Consider the following 21,530-nt stretch of genomic DNA (forward strand, 5'->3'; position numbering starts at 1 on the left):
AACTGAAATTCTTGACTGAGCAGTTCTATCTCCCTGTTACATCCTCTTTCTACCAAATACGTTGCAAAAATGCTACGTATCAGGAAGACAAGGTGTCAGATGGAGAGGAAGCTGTGGGAGCAGATAACAGAAGTTGGATATACTGTGGGAAGATGGGTAAAACTTCACCAAGACCTGCGTGTGAGAAGAGTTAACTAGCTAGCTAGATTATGTGTCAGTGTGATTATACATCTGTGTGTGTGTGCACTCATGTGTGTGCAAGTCACCCTGTGATAGAGACCTGACAGCACACAGGACTCCAGCTGGAGAATGTGGATGAAAATGGAAAGTAGAAAACCACCAAACCTAACTAAGCTCAGTCAGAATTTTAATTTTGATCTCAAGAACAGTGTGCATCTTCACTGTGTGCATTTGTTGGGAAATAACCAGGTTTGTATCTGGAAATGATCTAACCTTACAGCAATAGTACCAGAAGGAAAGCTGAAGCAAATGTAGAATCGGGATGCTAGTATAGAGGTCTTGGGAAAGGTGATGAAGGTAGGACACAGGAACTGGCCTGAAAGATAGAAGAGGACCCATCAGGGTTTGCTGGCAGACAATATGTATGAGTTTGGGGAGATACATACTTCCTGCATAACTGGGTGTATGGTGGATTGAGCAGAAAATGAGTGGCTTTTGTTTTGTGACTTTGAGCTATCAGGTGAGAAGTGGAAAACGGGATATTGGGATTTGGAGCTGGAGGGGTGGGCCTAACATGAAAATCCTTATACTTGTGTCTGGGAGGGGCCAAGGAACAAACCCTCTGGCCAACAGAGGAATGGGGAGGATCTGGGGATGCAATTTAACTGGTGCATGTGAACTCTAGAAGATTGAATGCCTAAGGGTGGGGTAACTAAGTTCTGAGGGGGAGTCAGTGAGCTGCCCATGGAGAACAGAGGGGAACGTGGAACAGCTTCCAGATGTCAGAGGCAGGAGAGAAGTGATAAATGTGGTGCCCTGAGAAGTGGGTCAGGAAGAGGGAAGGGCAAAGGCTGCTCTGGCATGCACTGTAAAAGGGACAAACAGCTTCAGTGTCTTCCAGGTATGTACAAGGACCTGGCGAAGCTGGCCTCACCTGCCACCTGCTGACTCAGCTTCCCAAACAAGGAGAGTGCTGTGTTCAGTTAAATATCTACCACCACCTATCTGAGTCGTTAAAGATCAGGTTATTTATTTTTGGGGAGATGCAAATCAAAACCACCAGATATCACTTCACATCTGTGAGAACAGCCAACAAGTGTTGGTGAGGAGGTAGAGAAAAAAGACTACTTGTATACTGTTGGTGGGAATGGAAATTGGTGCAGCCACTACAGAAAACAATATGGAGGATCCTCAGAAAGAAAACAGTAGAACTAACATATCATCCAGGAATTCCAGTTCTAGCTATCTATTTAAGAATATGAAAATACTAATTTGAAATATATATGCACCCCTATGTTCATAGCAGCACCATTTACATTAGTCAAGGCACAGAAGCAACTTAAGTGTCCATTGACGGGTGGCTGGAAAAAGAAGATGGAATACTGCTCATCTAAGGACGATGAAATCCTGCCACTTGTGACAAAATGGATGGCCCTTGAAGGGAGTATTCTAAGTGAAATACATAAGAATCATCCATAAATACTGGATGATTTTACTAATGTGGAATATAAATAAACAAAGCAAATGAACAAACAAAATTAAAACAAACCAGTAGACTGTGACCGCAACATGGTGGCTACTAGAGGGGAAGGGGCTGGAGGTTAGGAGTAATGGGTGAGGGAGTTGGTTGGATAGTGGTGAATACACTAGAACTTTGTAGGGGATGCGGTTTGGTATATACGTTTATACAGGTATGAAGCTACACTAACTTATGTAGTACATCAGTAAGAAAGGAAGGAAGGGAAGGAAAGAGGAGGGAAGGTGAGTGGGGGGGGGGTGGGAGGCAGGGAGGGAGGGTTAGATTCTAGCATTGCAGGGAGAAGAAATCAGCAGTGAAGTTCCATATGAGCACCTGCTCTGTGTGCTTCACTATAATGGGGTTATATATGGAGTTATACAATTTCCTGGTAAAGGAACCTACTGGAGTTTGAATCCCTCTATCCCTCACTGTGCATAACTTGAAACTGAGTTCAATAGAAATGTTTTGTTGAATTCTGTGGAACCAACTGGTTTTGCTAAGTGGGAAGCTAACTCCTGCAAATTGGTCACCATTTTAAATTAGAATTTCTTGCTTTGGGCTCAGAGATGAATTATTAACCAATCAAAATCATTTCTGCTGTTAAAATAGAAGAGACAAAAGAAGCAACACATGCTTGCTGAATTACTCAGGTGAACGCTGGCAACCCTTAGGCATTCAGTCTTGGCCTTTGCAGGAAATAGCGTGGAACTGCCCCGGCGCCGTGCGGTGTACATGACATCATCACGTATACCCTGAACAAAGGGATGCAGCTTATCATTGCAGGTCTGAAGTCTTCTGCCTGTTGGAACCTGAAGCAGCCCTCTGTCTCACCCTCCTTCTACTGCCCACTTCATTCCCATGGGAAAGAGGAAATTGATGGAAGGTACATGGGTCATTCCAACTTAGGCATGTCCATCCAGTGTCTATTCTAATATCTACTGCTCCCTGCTGTCACTGGACCCAAGGTGTGAACAAGCTATTGGAGTATAGATTAGCAGGCAAAAGGCAGTCTTCTGAAATGTGTCATTGTCATCTTTTCCAAGCCACCATCTGAAATTTCTGCAGGTATTAGCAGTTACCTCCCCTCATTGTCAGCACCTGGGGAGGACATTTGAGATGTTTCTCTTTTCTCTTATCGAACATGAGTGGGGGAGTCGTTAGCCCCTTGAACTGTTATGTGGAAATTTCATCCTGCAAATAGACCAAGCTCTGCAGCAGATCCAGGAAGGATTTCAAAGACCTCAGGTCAACTCTTGTCGCATACAGTAATGTCTTTAGGACTCAGAATTCTGGAAAGAATATTTTTGGTCCCATGTAATGGCCAATGTAACAGTTGACCAAATAATTAACAATACTAATAATTTTATATAAGAAATCTCAGATTGGGGTGATTCTGGGGCTAATTCAGCAGTTCAGTGAGGCCTTGGGGATTAGACTGTGTATGTCCCACCTCTGCATGCATGCCAGCCAGTCCTGACTAAAGCAGCCGCACAATCCAGCACTCAGAAGGTCATTTGGTGGAAGGGATGACCATTTTGTGAATTTCTTTTAAGAGAAAGAATAGATTTCCTAAATGCTCCCAGCTTTCACCCAGCCCCTCAGCCTGGGTCACACATCTACCCAGACTTTGTTTCGGGGGTCAGACATGCCATCCTTGTCTCATACTTGTGCAGGTTTAGCCCTGGATAGAGGAGTCTCCCTGATTCTCCTGAAGCTATTGCCAACAGACACATCTTTGAGCTTCTTTGAGGAAGTATAAGAGAGGATATTTGCTGAAAAGTCATCAAGGATTCAAAAGATGTTCTTAGTAGAAGGTTCCCCATTTTATGTAAGGAGATATGTGCACAGACTCTGCATGGAGTCCAGGTAATGTTTAGCGGAAGAACTACTGTGGTGTTAGAAGGAAGAGAGGTGGACGACTGGGGTGATACTTAGTGCAACTCCTGGGGCCACAGAGCCATTGTACAATACCAGGAGGGCGCTGGCATGGTCACAGGCTGCCATGTCAGAACAGAGCCAGCATTGCTGCACATCTGAATTTTAAGGGATGCCAGACATCCAGAACTGTATATAACATCTTACACTTCTTAAATACTGATAGTTCAAAATTCTAAGAATGCTGTGCTCTTCACTGCTAATAGGAAATGTCTCCAAATTATGCTCCAAAATAAGTCAGAAGGAAAAAGAAAACTATTGGATAGTTTCACTTATAGGAAGAATATAGGAGACCCAAATGAGGGACCAAGGGTAAAAAAATAATATAATAATAACAATAAAAAACACAACAAAACCAAATAACAATAAAAAACCAACTAAAAATCAGAGATATTCTGCAGGGGAGGGGGAGGGAAAGAGACCAGGGCGAGGACAGGAAGAAGACAAGGGACTATGGTGATGGTGCACAGGTGAACTGGTGGTGGGAACACTATGGGGACTATACCTGAGAAAAGAAAGCAAGCATTGTGAAAAAAAAATTATTTTATTTATTTATTTTTAAAGATGTATTTATTTTTGCATACAAGAACTGGGGTACAGGTCAGAAGTGTTAGGGGCGAGAGGACTCACCAGAGACAGAGTGGGGAACAAAACGGGCAGATTGACTGAAATACACTGCTGAGGGGAGCAGCGGGCGAGTCAGGAGAGGTCTGCTGCACCATGTGGGTAGCTCCCTGGCCAGGGATAGAACTCATGCTGCAGTGGCTGCAGATAGCTTCCTAATGTTGCATTTTAACCCCTTGTGACACCAGGAGGTCCCTGAAAAAATTAAATAAAAAAAAAGTGGATTCAGCCTGGGATCAGCTCTGCTCATAGAGAGGTCAATGTCTAGAAGTTGTTAGGAGTATTTGCTGTTACTTATTTTCAGTGACTAGGAGTGGTGCCCCCCACCTGGAAGACATCAGTATTATAATAGAAACTCTCAAGAGCACCTTTATATTCTCCCAGAATTGGTGATGAAGTCACTTTCCAACTTATATCTTTTAGAAAAACCTGGAAGAGGGAGATGAGATACCAGGACACTCAGAAGAAACAGACAGGAATGTTTGCAATGAGGAATATAATTTCTCTTGTAGTGGTGGAGAAAGGTAGGGTGTGGACAGTGTGATTCATGGTTTCAGAAGGAAACTAAATATAACACAGGACTTTCATGGGAAATGAAACAGGGTGACAAAATCTAGCCACCTGTGAAATGAAATTAATAAAAAAGCCCAAACACAGACCGATATGATTATGTGATGGGCAGACATCTTGGCAAATGCTGCTAGAAATTGAGTCTTGGGGTCTCTGTACACAATGGGCCATCTTTAATGTGGCCCCAACTGGTTGTAACAGGTTCAGCACTGGTATTGGTGGGTCAGTCTTGGAGAATCCAGTCATGATTGAAATACCTCATTAATAAAACCTGCTCATTGTGCCCGGCACTCACTTGGGTGTCTCATCCTCTCCCTCCTTTCCCTTGTCTGGATGCACAGCCCTGACATCATCTGCCTGTGTCACCCGCTGTGTCCGTACCCTGTCCTGTTTGTGCTGCCATCCTCTCCTCACACCTTCCCCTCTTTATGAGAGTTGGAGACAGCGAAGCAAAGCCACCTGTAAAATGACAAGCTATTTGTTATTGTCAAGAAAATGGATAGAGGGGCCTCCCTGGTGGTGCAAGGGGTTAAGCACCGCAGTGTGAAGCAATCCGCACCCTCTGCAGTAGGATCTCTGGCTGGCCAGGGAACAACCCACATGGTGCAGCAGACCTTTCCTGACTCACCCGCTGCTCCCCTCAGCAGTGTATTTCAGTCGATCTGCCTGTTCTGTTCCTCTGTCTCTGGTGAATTCTCTCACCCCCCCACCTCTGGCCTGTACCCCAGTTCTTGTATGCATAAATAAATAAGTCTTTAAAAAAAAAGAAGGGGGAAAAAAGAAAAGGGATAGAAAAAAAGCAATGTGTTGTTAATTTTTAATTTTTTAAAGTACTGTTGTTGATTCTTAAACTGACTTCATTGAATTAAATTCAGTCAGCTCGTTCTTAATGACATGAAGGGGGAGTACTCTTTGTCTGCTTGTCCAGTAACCAGTGTGGTGGGGAAATGGGTGGATGTGCTGATTGCCCAACTCTGTGGTGTTTCTCCTTCATGGCCTGACTTCCCCTGCCCTCACCTCCTGCCCTTTGTGGACTTGGTTCAGAGTTCCACACTAGCCTTTCACAGGTGGGAAGTCAAGGGCAGAGGGGCTTGTGTCACCTGCAGTCACAGAGCTCGGACCAGGTGTGGGAAGAGAGTGCACAGTGTAACTTTATTTGAAACCCGAGTTCTCAACTCCAGCCCCTCACTTCAGGATGTCAGGAAGACTCCCAGTTTCTGTGAAACAGTAAAATGTAAATCAGAAAAACAGATTCTAAGGCACCCTAGGCAAACCAGGGAGCTCCATGAAGCCACTTCGTGAGTGGAAAAAGACCAGCAGTTGCATCTGAATGCACCTCAGTACACAGCAATCTCCTGGCTCACGTCAGAGGGAGACAGACCCAGCTCTGTGTCAGGACCTGTACCCCTGGGCCCAACTGGAACAACTTTTAGGTATTCTAAAAGCCAAGGGTGCGTGAGCCCCCAGATGCTACTGTTTGGGTAGCTGTTACCACTGGAGACTTCTACTACCAGCACCCAGACTGCAGGTGTGGCCTCTGAGGTATAAGTGCTCCTGCAGAGAAGTAGGTGCCCACATGGAGCTGGCGTGTTCTAGATGCCCATAACAGTTTATGACTCTGGAGGCAGGGCTGATGGTTGTATAATGTACACCACCTATGGATCACATGATGCCAAATCTTCTAGTTAGACTTGGATTCTGCTGACTTGGGCAGCCCGGGAGAGCTTGCTGGGCACACACAACCAGGTCCCAGATCACAGTGACAGCTTTGAGAACACTCACACCATCCTGACCTGTACACACCCCTGTATAATTTCCTGGATTAGGCTGCAGACTGCTGTGCCTAGCCACAGGTAGTCAGGCCTCTCTGAGGTCAAGGGTGGTGCCTTCATCAGGCACAGTTTCACTTCTGGATCCTTGGAAGGCTGTCATAGCACTGATTTAGGGCATACTGAACATTTCCTCTTTCTGGGGTACTTTTTGTGGCTCCCTGGAATATCAACCAGGGTCAAAATGATAACCATCATCATTAGCACTGTGATGTACACATGTGAGACTATTCACATAGCTGAAGCATTTACTGTACCGAATGCCTCACAGGTCATCTCATTAGGAAACTGATGGTCTGAGAGGAAAATACTTGTCACATGCCTACTAAGAGGCACAGTTTCACTGGTGTTCACAACAAGGCAAGAGGGGTATAATTATTTTTTGCATTTGTGCTAAATTGTCCAAATTTGAAGATGTCAACCTGTGGCCAGACTGGGCCAACCTGGAAGATATGTCCAAGACCCGCTTTCTTGCATGAACCTGCTTCTGGTCCTGCTTCTGATATCACATGCAGGGAGTACTGTTGATCTCAGCCTGGCATCTCAAAGAGCTGTTGGCTATTGGTTCATACCAATAACTCACAAAGAACTATACCACTGGTATCTATGAAACCGCCTCCTGGTGACTCATGGTGAACAACACCACTGACCAGTGCTAGCCAGCACTATTGGGCAGTAACTAGAACTCTGTCCTGACACCTTTGAGAACTGTCCACTGATTCTAATCATCTGGACTGCTCTTTGGTGCTGTTGCCTTCATTGCTCTCTGGTCCAGCCTCCAGTGCAGTTCAGCCTGGCCTTCAGAGTGCTTCTGTGGACAGCTGTAGTGTCACCTCAGTGACCTGTGATCACCTCCAGCTGCCACAGTGAGTTGGATCCTGGCCTGCTGTTTTCCAGTGTGCCACCTGGTTTAGGGCTTCGGTGATGTGACAGTGCTATCTTGGCAAGTGGCCTTTGTTTGGGACTACTGAACACTATAGACATCATCTAAGGTGAGATAGTTGACCATTTGTGGCCTTAGAAATTCTTCCTTCTCCTTGTTAAATAAACCTGATTGTTGTTATCACATCCTAAGCCTGAGTGATCTTGCAATTGTTAGCACATGGTGAGAACCCACAGATGGTGACCTGTCCCACACCTTGGCATTATCCTTTGGCACTGTTTTAGCACTGTTTTATAACAACCTATATGCCATTTTTTTCCCAACAACTGTTGTGTTCTTTTTTTTTATTTCATGGATAACTGAATCTTGACTTGAGGCCAAAACAGATTTTTTTTAATTACATAAAATTGCATTGTCTATACAGGGCTAGCTTATTGTAACAACTTACTGGAACTACTGAGAATTGTAAATGTCAAATGGAGCCTGCAAATCGCCTAGGTCAGCCATGGTATGATTTACAACTATGTATTTCATGCGAAGAGCCATTGGTAGTGTGAATAATGTAAAATGATCCTGCCTAAAGTACTGTGCCTTTTAGTGATTTATCACTTTCCAAATGCTGACGAGAATCTTCTGCTTATCAAAGGCTGTTGCCAGGAGGTGAGCTTGAATTAACCTTAAAAACAATGTTCAGTCCAGTCAACTTTTCTATAAATATTGTGCATGATAAATTACATTAGGAGACTATTTACAAAATGTGGAAAAATCAATAATGCGCTAAAAAGAATGTTTACCCAACAAAGGAACCAAACATACTCAGAAGATGGGAAAATTTTTGAAAAAGAAAATCTCCAAGTCTTCAGCAAATGGAAGAGATTTTTTTTCTTCTTTTTATTTTTGCATCTGTGGGGACAGGGCTAGAGGTAGGGAGTCTGCTTTTCTTTTATTTCCTAGCAGTCACAGTAGCAGGGATTGTTGTCTACTGAGTGTCTCTCTGTGTCAGTCCCTAACAAGGCACCCAGTGCTCTCGTCCCCTTTAATTTAATCCTCATCACAGCATAAGGGCATCATGACTGTGTGCTCCATGTTTGACAAATGAGGAGACTGAGAGCTGTGGAAGTGAGCAGGTTGGGTTCAATCTCAAAGCCAGGAGGAGACAGAGTTCGTTGTGCTGAAGAACGGAGTGGCTTAGCAACTCGCCTTCGGTCACACAGCTTGTAAGTGACAGGGTGGGATTTGAACCAGATTCCATCCTTTCAGTGCAGAATATTTGGAAGATCGACCAGTTGACCCATGTGAAGAGTGTGTCTTCATGTGGTTTTGCACATCTGGCAAACTTGTACCCAGGGAGGGTCAGTTCAGCACCTCATGCCTCTATACTAAGAAATTACTTTCAGAAATAGTCACATCATATGGCTTCCCCGGTGGTGCAGCAATTTGAGCACAGCACTGTGAGGCTGACTGCAGCCTTCTCAGTGCTGGTTCGATTCCCGGCCAGCCAGGGAGATTCTCACATGGCACGGTAGACCTCTCCTGTCGCGCCCACTGCTCCCCTCAGCAGTGTATTTCAGTTCCTCTGCCTGTTCTGCTCCCTGCTCTGTCTCTGGTGTATTCTCTCACCCTCCCGTGCCTCTGGCCTGTACCCCAGTGCTTGTATAAATAAATAAATCTTAAAAAAATCATGTCATAGCCGATATTAATAATTTTTCTTTATTTGTTCTTTATTTTTTAAACACTACAAAAAAAGATGAAACTTTAATTAAAAATATTTTATGATGCAACTAAATACCTGGTATACTAACTAAAATATATATTTATCAGACAAAAACAGCATGGCCTGATACTACTCTGTTCCCTTGGTTTAGACTTTCAGCATAAAAATGCCAGGTGGTGCCAGAGAATGACAGAATCAAAGTGACCCTAGTTGTTTCTTTCTCTTCCTCTGTGCTATCTTTGTTTATTACAAATCTACTGTGTAAACATTGAAGAGTGTGATATCACAGGTGACGGAGACCCAGCAGCCAAGTAAGTCCCACTGTGAAGTTGCCCTCAAATCTCTGTGGATGGCATAGTCCATGTGGACTGGGGACCTATTTTGCCAGGTAAAGTCTTCAAATAAACTTCATGTTTCTTTTTTTAAGATTTATTTATTTATTTATACAAGCACTAGGTACAGTCAGAAATGCCGGAGGGTGAGAGTATTCACCAGCACCAGAGCAGGGAACAGAACAGGCAGACTGATGAAGTACACTGCTGAGGGGAGCAGCGGGCATGGCAGGAGAGGTCTGCGCGCTATGTGCTATGTGTGACCCTTGCCGGCTGCCGGGGATCCAACTGGTGCTGCAGAGGCTGCGGGCAGCTTCTCAGCCCAGCACTCAACAGCTGCACAACCAGGGGAGGCCCTTAACTTCATGTTTATTAAATGGTAAGTAATTAAAAGTTGCTCCTGTGAAGCTTGAATGTATATGTATACAGTGCATAGAGATAGATGCACAGTTAGAACAATGGTGATCACCACAATCAATTAGAACTTGGATCAATGAAAGTTTTTTGGAAGAGAGTTTTATCATTGATATTGTTAAGAATTGTTGGGACTTAGGGAAAAAAACATAAAAGAAGACCACTTTTTAAAATTGATTTTATTAAAATGAGGATAGTTTAATCTCTCGATTATTCTGGGGACAAACACTTGGTTTGTCGATCAATTTTTTTCAGTGAAACCTATGGAATGTGTGGCTCTTCCCAGCACCTGCTCCTCGCCACTGGGGCTGTCTTTTGGTCCCTCCCCCTGACCTCTGCTACAAATCCCAGGAAATACTGAAATCTAGGTCACCTCCTCCTCCATATGCATAAAACAGCCTGGTGTTTAAGAAATGTTTATATACTTTCACTGAATGAACAAGAAGCATACATTAATTGAGCGAGAACTGTCTGATACATATTGGGTATCTGCTGTGTGTCAAGAAAAGAGCAGGATGTGTTATATATACCCTCTTTCATTCAATCTTTAGTGCAGAAAATAAAGAAAAGGAGAAATAAGATGCCCAAATGATCCACAAGCCAAGTACTTCTCTCCAGAATAATTGAGAGATTGAACTATCTTCTTATTAAAGACCATTCCCAGCATGGTGTGAAATCAATTTTTAAGACAATTTAGAAATAATGCTATGGTATACTCATTAAAACCCCAGATCAAAAGTAGATGTTTTGGGGCCACAACTCAGGGTTCATACCAGGTCTCTGATTGTTCTAGAACTAAAATGGCTTCTACCCAGAGATCTGCTAAGGAAAGCTCTTGGTCTCCTGGTTACTGATTCCTGTTTTTAACTGTCAATCCTCCAAGAAGTTTGATATAATCTGTACTCTAAATAAAACGTGATGAATCACCATCCATGGGAAATTCAGTATGTGAGATCATAATTTCCTCTAAGTTGGCATCCAAGTATCCTAAATACTTCTCAGCCACCACCCAATAAGAGTAGACTCTCCTTCTCTCCTAGGCTTACGAGTGCCTCCAGTCCTGGGCCTCCCCTGCTATCTTCTCCACTGGGGGAGGGAGAGCATAACTGTTGGGTCCTAGGTAAGTTAACCCAGGCAAACTCAACAGTGGGTGTTTTACAAATACTTCATGGGTTAATAAAGCAATAAACGAATACTTGGTCAAGTGAGAGCAGTTGACTTGAAAGTTCCCATATGGAAGATGATGAATTGCCAGTAAAATATAAGCTGACAAAGATCTGAGTATCAGGATAGCTTAACAACCTGTGTCCTGAATTACCAACCATGTGACATACTGGGTGTATCCTGTGAGATTACAAAAATTAGGTGTGGCATCTAAGCCTGGGCTGCCCAGACAGCTGTGTAAGACAGGAGAACTAGTCTCTGCCATAAACCCATGCCAAAGTGCATTGCACCCCGAGGCCTGCATTGTCAGATTAATTTTATAGATTGTTAAGAAGTCACTTTCCTATAATTAAACCTTTAAAAATGCAGCTTCTTCCAGACAAAGGTTAATACTGACTCTCACCAAGCCTAACTATATGCCCAGCTACATGGCCTGGTGCCAGGGTGCCAAACACACGTCTCCTTGAACCTGGTTACTTCCCCAGTTCCAGGGACCAATCATTGTCCTCAGGACAAGTCATAATGAGAGCAGGTACGGAAACGCCTCATCCCGGGGAGGTAGCCCTTGCTGATTGTTCTGCAGTCTGATTCCATTTCCCTGCCTCCAGTGGACAGAGTTTCTAGGACACTTGCTCCCTGACAACAACAACAGGAAGCCCCAGAGCATTCCCTTTGGTGTACTGGGTCCTCCCTGTCAGCCCAGAGCACCAAGGACTGCCACTGCCGGGAGGAGAGGAGCTGGAACAGAACTGTTGAGCTCCTTCTCCTCGCCTGCGGAGACTGGCACTTGTCTCAGGGTCCCCCAGAGTGTCTCAGGGGGATGGAGTTCTAGGAGTCCCCATCTCATGTGTCATTAGTCACCTATATAGACTGCTTTCTTTGTCTCACTTCCCCTTCCAAATAAGTTAGGTGTCCCAAGACCTTGCCTCAAGGTCTACTTCTGGCCTTGATTCTCATTTAAGACCCATAGTTCAAGTGCTTCCTGCTAACTGTGTGCCTGGGAAGGAGGGTTGCAAGCCCAGGGCTGTGAGAACAGAAAAATTTTCAGTTTTCTTTCTGATGCCTTCTGTGACACCATCACTTCACAATCCAATATATGCTCTATGAAATCCTGAAAACTGCCAAATTTCACCCGATTTGGTCTAACATTCTCGAGGAGCTTGGCATTGTGTTAAAAATGCAGACATTCCCATGACCCAGTTCCTATTTAAAAACTGCCTAACTATTTAAAGTTCACTGTGGGGGAATAAAAGAAAAAAGACTCCCAAAGCCAAAGGGAGCATGAGATAGGCAAAAGAAAAATCCAGTTTGCTTCTAAAAAAGGCTGAAAATTATAACCACCCATGCTCTCGTGTCTCAAGTCTGAGGATTTTTTCCCCGCTATTCTGGTTGCTTGCAAACCCAAGTGGAATTTTATTACGGGTTACTTAGCCAGCTTTTTCAGCTTCCTAGCCCCCGAAAGTTTCTGCTCACTTCATAGCATGCCGTTCAGCTTCCTGATGCGGATGGGAAAGAGAATGGAGCCAAAATAAAGCAGACTGTGTCCGTGAGCTGTAAACCTCTTCCCCCAACACCACTCACTGCATTTCCCCAGCGCTTAGCCACGGGGACCCGGCAAAGCTGCCCAGCCCCTTTTATGATCAACAAAACCGTGATGAAGGCAACAGGAGTCAGAAAGCTATTCACTGCAGGAAGCCCCAGTATCCGGTGAGAAATAAGAAGTACAACAGCACAGGATGTGCCTTGGGTCAGGGGGACGTGAAAAGCCCTCAGCCTTTGTGTCCTCCTCTGAGCCAGAGCGTCTGCTGCTGAGCCCTCGGCTCCCCTTGGTGCTCGGCTGGGATCGCCGCTGTCACCACCAGGCCTCCAGCCTCCCCCTGAGGGGAACACAGAGGACACCATGGCCACCTCTGCCGACCTGCTGCTGCTGCTGCTCCTGGGCCAGTCCTGGGTGGGGGCCAGTGCTGACCGGGAGGCTGTGGTCTGCGCGGACACTGCCTGCTACACAGCCCACTGGGGCAAGCTGAGTGCGGCCGAGGCCCAGCTCCGCTGCAGTGATAATGGGGGCAACTTGGCCACAGTGAAGAGTGAAGAGGAGGCTCAGCACACCCAGCGAGCCCTCGCCCAGCTCCTGAAGCTCCTGAAGGCGCCTCTGGGGTCTCGGATAAGCAAGTTTTGGATTGGGCTCCAGCGAGACAAGGGCAAGTGTTTGGATCCCAACCTGCCGCTGAAGGGCTTCAGCTGGGTGAGCGGCGGGGAGGACACACTTTACACAAACTGGCATAAGGAGGTCAAGACTTCCTGCATCTCCAAGCGCTGCGTGTCCTTGCTGCTGGACCCTTCCCTGCCACCCCAGGCCGGACGCCTCCCCAAGTGGTCTGAGAGCCCATGTGGGAGCCCAGGTGCTCCCGGAAGCAACATCGAGGGTTTTGTGTGCAAGTTCATCTTCAAAGGCATGTGCCGGCCCCTGGCCCTTGGGGGCCCAGGCCAGGTGAACTATACCACGCCCTTCCATGCCACCACCTCCTCTCTGGAGGCCGTGCCCTTTGCCACCATGGCCAACGTGGTCTGTCGGGATGAGGGTAAGAGTGGGCAGCATTACTTAGTATGCCTGGAGAAGGAACCTCATGTGTTCGACTGGGGCAGCTCAGGCCCCCTCTGTGTCAGCTCCAAGTACGGCTGCAACTTCAACAATGGGGGCTGCCAGCAGGACTGCTTCGAGGGGGGCGATGGCTCCTTCCGCTGCGGCTGTCGCCCAGGGTTCCGGCTTCTGGATGACCTGGTCTCCTGTGCCTCTCGGAACCCTTGCAGCTCCAACCCCTGTAGAGGCATAGCCACCTGCGTCGCTGGACCCCAGGGGAAAGACTACACGTGCCGCTGCCCCCCGGGTTACCAGCTGGATTCTAGCCAACAGGACTGCATTGATGTGGATGAGTGCCAGGGCAGCCCCTGCCCCCAGGAGTGTGTCAACACCCCCGGGGGCTTCCACTGTGAGTGCTGGGTGGGCTATGAGCCCAGTGGAGAGGAGACCTGTCAGGATGTGGATGAGTGTGCCCGGGACAGCTCACCCTGTGCCCAGAACTGTACCAACACTGAAGGCTCATTTGTCTGTTCCTGCCAGGAGGGCTACATCCTGACAGGGGAGGACAGCACCCAGTGCCTGGATGTGAACGAGTGTGAGGGCCAGCAGGGGAGACTCTGTCAAGGCCTCTGCTTAAATACTCAGGGATCTTTCTATTGCAGCTGCCGGCCAGGCTGGGAGCTGGCCCCCGACAAGGTCTCCTGCATTGTGAGTTCTGTGACCACAGGGTCATCGACTGGGCCTCCCCAGGATGAGGACACAGGAGATGGAGAACGCAAATCTGCGCCTTTGACCACCATGTCCAGCCCCACCATGAGCCCTGAGGACACGCCCAAGGTGGTCCCCACCATGAGGAGATCCTCCCTTCCCCACAACACACCCATCATGCCTTCCCCACCTGAGATGCTGGCCCCCACTAGGCCTCCTGACATCCAGATGGAGCTCAGCACCTATGACCGCACAGTCATTGCTGGCCATGAGGAGTCCACAGGTGGTGGGGACTTCGTGGCCAAACAAAGTGACGGCACTGATGGGCAAAAACTACTTTTGTTTTACATCCTGGGCACGGTGGTAGCCATCTTGCTCTTGCTGGCTCTGGCTCTAGGGCTATTGATCTATCGCAAGAGGAGAGCGAGGAGAGAGGAGATGAAGGAGAAGAAGCCCCAGAGTGCAGCAGACAGCTACTCCTGGGTTCCAGAGCGAGCTGAGGGCAGGGCCAAGGAGAATCAGTACAGGTAAGGGAGGCCTGAGGGTGCCCAGTGGTAGGAGGACAGCAGGCATGGGAGGGAGGCAGAGGGCTGTGACAGGCTCTGAGTATGAGGCCCCCAACCCCATTTTAACCCGAGGCTGGCTGGAGCTTGTACCATGGGCAGAGGTGTGGGTTACCTGGGTCTAGATGGGCACACTTCCAACGCTGTCATCTTCTGTTTTGCATAGTCCAACGCCTGGGACGGATTGCTGAAGGCAAGGTGGTCCCTGAAACCATGAACAGTTGGCTGGAAACAACCTCAGAATTTTACGTGCCCCATGAGAAGGGGGACCTACATCCTTCCAAAAGACTGAATTGGAATCTTATCAAGCCATTCTAAACCTTCTCCTTAAAAGTCTGGCAGCTTGAAATGTGTAGGTATTTTCTACATGAGTAAGGTGTTCCTGAAGTGGAAGCTAAATGTTGGGGTGTCATTGTGGGAATTTTGTAAATATTAATGCCTCTCACCCCCACCTTTTCAGATTTTAATGTGACTTATTGTTTTTTGTGCGCTGATTTTGGGTGGAGGTGTTACAGATCAGGTGCTAATAGGAATCCTTTTGAACTGCTTCTCTGCTTACTTGAGTAATCTGGAAAAGACTTTCTACTCATACTATCTGGGGTTGAAATGATTTGCTCCTCTTAGGGTAATACAGATCAAGTTGATTATCAAATTATATAAGAAGCTCCCTTTTTTGTCAAGTGAGTGGATTCAGGACTAAAAACTTTTCTTTACATTTGCATTTCTGCATTTTCCCATCATCAATTTTGCTGCGTGGATGTTGGTGAAATCCCCCAAATGAGCAACCAGAAGTGCAAGAAACTGCTTAGGTAGCAAAGAGGCAGGAAGTTCCGAAATCTATTTCTTAAGATATGTCTGGGGTTCATTTGCAAGTGAAGTCTGAATAATGTGAGGAATTAAATATGAAGTGAATTAAAAGTGGTTTTGAAAACATGTAGTCTAAGGGGCTGGAGAGTGAGACCAGGGGATTGTTTCACAAGTGCTTGAATGGATTCATCCAAATATATTGATGTTGACACATACTTGACTATTGCTGGAGGAGCACTCATAAGGAAAAACAGTCCAGGACAACTCCACTGGCTAGTGCAGCCCCAGGATAGCCTCCCACGCTGCCCCACCTTCCCTGCATGCTGCTCTGGCTGAGGGGGCTTTGCTTGTACATAAAAGAAGTGCTAGAGAGTCTCTCATTCTGCTGGTTACTGAAGCACTTCTGAGGAAGAGGGAGGAGCTTCTGAGTTTTGAAAGATGTCCTAGTAAAGCATCTTAGCCTTCACAGTTGATCTTGCCTCCTGACAGCCTGATCCTGAGATGGAGCTGCAGCACACAGCCCAGTTCTGTGCGATGCCCTGCAGTGCTGCCTAAGGACATTTTGGTTTCTCTCTTTTCCTTAAAATGGGGGTGGGGAGGGAAGAAAGAGAAGAGGAGAGCATAACTAAGGTTTCTTGAAAATCAAAACTGCTGTAAGCAATTTTAAATTGTTCACTTAATATATAAGTAACCGTCTGTGCAGAGTATCTCCCCTTACCGCCCCCCTCCCATGTTAGGATCAAGAGTGTTCTTTCCTCCCTGTTTCTGTCCAGGTCCCTGGAAAGTAGCGGGGGATTCCTGATGGTCAGAACTCTGCAGCTGGGAGGCGGGGGTCTCCTGGGGGGCTTTCTGCTGCCGCTGTGCACAGCAACAGAGGGAAGTTTTCCACCAGGGAGTTCACCTTTGCTTCTTAGACTGAGGGCACCTCATTGTTTTGGTTTCATCTTAGAAATGCCTGTGTCCCAGAGGTCTCTGCCCTGGGCAGGAATAGCCACCAGGTGCATGGCCTTCAAAGCTAAGCCAATATCCTTTTGCCAAGTGTGAATATAGATGCAGTAGTTCAGATTTTTTTAAGAAAGAATGAAAAACTGAAGGAGCGCGATTGAAAGGAAAGATGAGGCTTAGTGGGGCTCAGTGGGGTGTCTGGAACTTGTGTTTCTAAAGTCACCTGGTATTCTTCAGTTTTCAGCTGAAACACCAGTGTTGAACTCTTTCGGAGAAAACGGCCATGTGGCCTGTGGCATTCTCTTGAATGAGAACCAATCATTCAGCCATTTAGATGATTTTAAAGACTTGGTCAGATGTGACTGGTATCTTCACATACAGGAAATAAATGCAAATTCAACAATTTTACCTCTAGGCCTTTACAATTCTTATCCTTATCATTCCGGGGAAGGAGACTTTCCTATTGTACACTTCCCATCACCCCTCCGTGGTCCTGGCAATCCTGAACTGGCTGAGGTCAACAGTGAGACATTTCGTCTCAGTGTTTGGATTTCCTACATAGCCCAGGCTCATTTTGTGCTTTCTCTTCCAATTTCTCTGTGGTTGGGAATATGAAGACTTGTTCTAGACACCAGGGAAATCTTGGATCCCTGCTGTGGATCCACAGGGAAGAAACGGACTGATAAGCAAAAGTTACTCAAAATATCTTCAGGTAATCAGCTCTTTCCAAAGCGAGGGAGCCCTTTCTACCAAGATAACTGAACTCGACAGCCTCTGTTAGTAAATCTGATGAACACTGGTGTCTTCAAATACATACTCTATTCTCCCACTTAATGCCACTGTCATTTTGTCTATGGCTTGCAAATCTTTTTTTTTTTTTTAAATCAGTTGGCCATTTTTTTTTAAAAGATTTATTTATTCATTTTATACAAGAACTGGGGTACAGGCCAGATGTGCAGGAGGGTAAGAGGATTCACTAGAGATAGAGCGGGGAACAGAACAGGCAGACTGATGAAATACACTGCTGAGGGGAGCAGCAGGCCAGACAGGAGAGGTCTGCTGTGCCATGTGGGACCCTTGCTGGCCGGCTGGGATCAAACCGGTGCTGCAGAGGCTACGGACAGCGGACAGCTTCACAGCGAGGCACTCAACTGCCTGCGCCACCAGAGGAGGCCCTGGTTTGCAAATCTTTGTTTGGGGAAGCTTGGGGGCCACATAAGTGGATAATCCGTTTGTTTGTTCAGAGGGACCCCATACTGTGACTCAGCCAGACAAATGGAGGGAACAGAGGGTGGGGACAGGAGTGCTCTGTGTGTGCAGACTCTGCCAATTGTGCCCTGGCCTGGAGGCGGGGTTGGGGTGGGGGGAGGCAGATGACACCCTGTTCTGTCCTGCCCTGTCCAGCAAAAGAACAAGTTAGGGCAAGAAGGAGAAAGAAAAGTTTCCACTGAGCAACAGGCTCAAAAACAGTGGAGACTTTTGTCCAAATAGAATTTCCCACAGTACAGTAATTCTGGGAGACTCTTGGAAAAACTATATTAGGAACTTAATCCTCCCTCCCACCTCCCAAGGCAGGTAATTTAAAAGGGAGATGACTCTTTAGACATGCAACCCACTATGCCTGTTTCTGAATTTTCAGACAATTGCTGATCTTTTTCTTGTTCATTGTCTGGAGAGGCCTGTGCAGGATGTTCCCCCAGGGAGTCTGTGGGGTGTCAAAAAAAACAAGGGTGGGGCAATGGTCTGAAAAAGCTTGGTAGGGGTGCTCTCACCCCTTTGTGGGATGAACCCTCTGCTCAACTGTGGCCTCCAGGTAAATGCAGCATCTCTGGTAGAACTTCCATCTCTGGTGGAACTTTTGGTCACTCGTAAGCTGAAGATGATTGGACTGACATGGTAACTCAACACTCCACCTGCTTCCCTCTGGCACCTCGAAGGGGGTGAATTTACTGGGTTCTGTCCTGCTGAAGGTCAGCAGGCTGCAGTGATTGCTAAGTCTGGCAAGGCTAACTCTAGTCCTAAGTGTTATTCAATAATAGACTTGAAATCCTTTGGAAAGACTCATTCTAGCATCTTCTTCAACATGTTAGACCAAAAAGTGGAGTAAAAAACTAAATATACATGTGTGCATGCATTTGTATGCTTTGTAGGAGGAATGGGATTAAAAACAATTCTCTTAAATATACAGGTACATGTTGCTATTCTTTTTTTTTTTTTTTAGTCTTTATCGTTAAGCTTAGTTTGAACATATTTGTCCTAGCCTTTTATCACTGAGAAAGAAAAAATATGGACTTGATCATTAAGTACTTTGTTTCAACCATCTTTCCCGTGAAAATTAATAGAACAGAAATGAGGTTTGACCAAAAATAATTTACTAAAATTCAAAATAACACAGTTTTTTTAAAACAAATTTAGGAAAATCTTTTCCTATTATTTTTTTATTCTTAGCTGCTCCATTGTCCAAATCAGCAAAACAGGAAAGCATTGCTTTCTAGCAGCTGCAAAGTGTTGTAATGTATCATACATATTTCCATCACCTTAAACAATAGGTTTAGCATGGGAATCTGAAATACAACCTCTAAAAACATCTTTCCCTTCTTTATCTGCAAAACTTGCTATATAAATTTGTCTTGTTTGTATTGTTTGTCAATCAAAAAGGAGGGTAATCATCAAAATTCTTCATGTATTCAATACCCAAGTAACTTACTCCACTCCAGATTCCCAAAATAACACTCACTGAAGTACTTTTTAAAAAATGAAATGTGTTTTGGTCTTTTTTTGGAGATAATGCACATTTATTTTAGGAAGAAGCTCTGAAATTCCTTTCTTGCATTGTTTCTCTTATCTGCAAGGTGGCAAGCATTTCCTTTCAGCAGATTTTGCTTGCATTTTCTGGGGTTGCAGTTCTTTTTGTATAGTTGGCTTAAGCTTGAATTAGATCTCCCACAAGGCCTTGCTCTGTGCTAGTAGATGCAACTATAAATATCAGTGATCACTTCATGAACGCTAAAAGAAAATACAAGTATTTTTAAATATGTGCATTTGAATTTCGTTCCACTAATTTTGGAATTATGGCGTTTCTATGTTAATTTTCTTCCAAAGCATGAATGTTTGCCAGGTTGGGGGGATAGAAGGTTGGACTCTGAAAACCAAGTGACATTTCGGTCACTGTCAAGTAGTAAAGATTTGTCATTCTTTATTCTTTGTGTTATGCATCTATCTAATAAACTCTGAAATACATTTGAGTCAGCATCTTTTTAACTTATTTTATGACAACTCAAAATATGTGGCAGAACTTGTATTCGTGGTCATTAACTACACCCACCTACTTCACTTTTCAAAGAGTTGCTAAGAGAAAATACATTACTGCCCAGTTTCTGTATCTTCAGCTACTGGAGGGGACATGGATTCAACAGGACCCAGATTGTTGCAGGACAGAGCCTTCCTACCTGCATTGCCTCTTAGCACCCTGCCCCTGGGAACATGGACCAAAAATGGAACTGGCCTGCTATGTGTCCAGTGGCCTGGCTACTGACCACCAGGCCTGGCTCCACGTGTCCAATTTCAGTGAAATGTAAAAACACCATTCTATTGATAGAATTATCATAGGAACTTTGTCTGCAGGCTTTTACAGTTTATTTATCTAATTGGACAGGCAGGCCAGATCCTTCATGGTTTGGCTGCATAAATCTTACTGTGACAGGAAGTTGGGGCAGCAGATGGTGTCTGATTCCAGTCCACCTGCTTTTCAGGTTGTGTGCTTGGTAGGAACAGGCTTACGGAGAATAAAGAGCTCTACTCTGTTGAACTAATGGACAGACTACTCACCATAATTACCCATTACTTAGAGTTAAATAAAGCTGATCCTTTCAGCAGTCACTAACAAAATACATTTGGAAATCATAGTGTAATATGAATAAATGTGACTGCCTCCCCCCACAGACACATATATACACACAGACATGTACCACACACACATAAATGTACACAGACACAGATATGTACTACACACACAAATGCAGAGAGATACTCATAGACACATGCCACACACATGGACTTGCACCAAAACAAACACACAGGGAAAAGCTGGTCATCAGTATACACAATAGGAACATCAACCCAAAAGAAAAGGGTAGGAAAAACTCTAGATGAACTTTGTTCAAAGTAATAACAGGGCCATCAACTCGCAGGAAGGAGGAGTGGCTGTGGTACAGAGCACCCTACAGCTATTGATGTGGTCACTCACAAATTTTGAGACTCCTAAGACTAAGCACTGTACTGGATAAGGGGTACATAAACAGGTGCCTAGGATGGAGGCTGCATAGTGGATCTATGAGAGTGCAGAGCTATAGATGTGAGGGCACAGAACAAGACTACTGGTTTCAATAGGGGCTTATAATAGAGAATAGTTGTAGCCTGAATTGAGTCAGGGCACCTGGATATCCTTATAAAAGAAACTATACTCACATCCAGGCTGAGCTATCCAAAACACCTGTCACCCCTGCCCCAGATGAGATCTATAGAACACTTGCCATCCCCGACAAAGGAACACCTCATAACACGAAGTTCAAATTTCCTAAGTTTACTGAAAGTGACACTTTGATGCCTGTTGCTCCAGTCCTCTATTTTGCCTACTACCCATCTCCAGTACCAGTCCCTGCCTACTCCAACAGGTGCAAAAACAACAGTCGAAAACTTATCCCTACTAAAATCCCAGACAAAATTGAAAATGAGGAGACAGAAGAACACAATACAAAAGCCA

The 21,530-nt window shown here is 45.5% G+C and overlaps 1 protein-coding gene across 1 annotated transcript; it reads left to right on the forward strand.

Annotated features, from left to right (window-relative positions):
* The first annotated feature begins 12,968 nt into the window (after nucleotides 1–12,968).
* Nucleotides 12,969–20,048, forward strand: CD93 (CD93 molecule). The gene is made up of 2 exons (XM_037493840.2): nucleotides 12,969–14,980; nucleotides 15,183–20,048. The coding sequence occupies exons 1-2, from the start codon at nucleotides 13,065–13,067 to the stop codon at nucleotides 15,205–15,207; spliced, it is 1,941 nt and encodes a 646-aa protein (XP_037349737.1). The 5' UTR covers nucleotides 12,969–13,064; the 3' UTR covers nucleotides 15,208–20,048.
* The last annotated feature ends 1,482 nt before the right edge of the window (nucleotides 20,049–21,530 follow it).

This window comes from Talpa occidentalis, unplaced genomic scaffold (genome assembly GCF_014898055.3).
Source record: "Talpa occidentalis isolate TD23 unplaced genomic scaffold, MPIMG_talOcc4v2.1 talOcc4.10, whole genome shotgun sequence".
Lineage (NCBI taxonomy): Eukaryota > Metazoa > Chordata > Mammalia > Eulipotyphla > Talpidae > Talpa > Talpa occidentalis.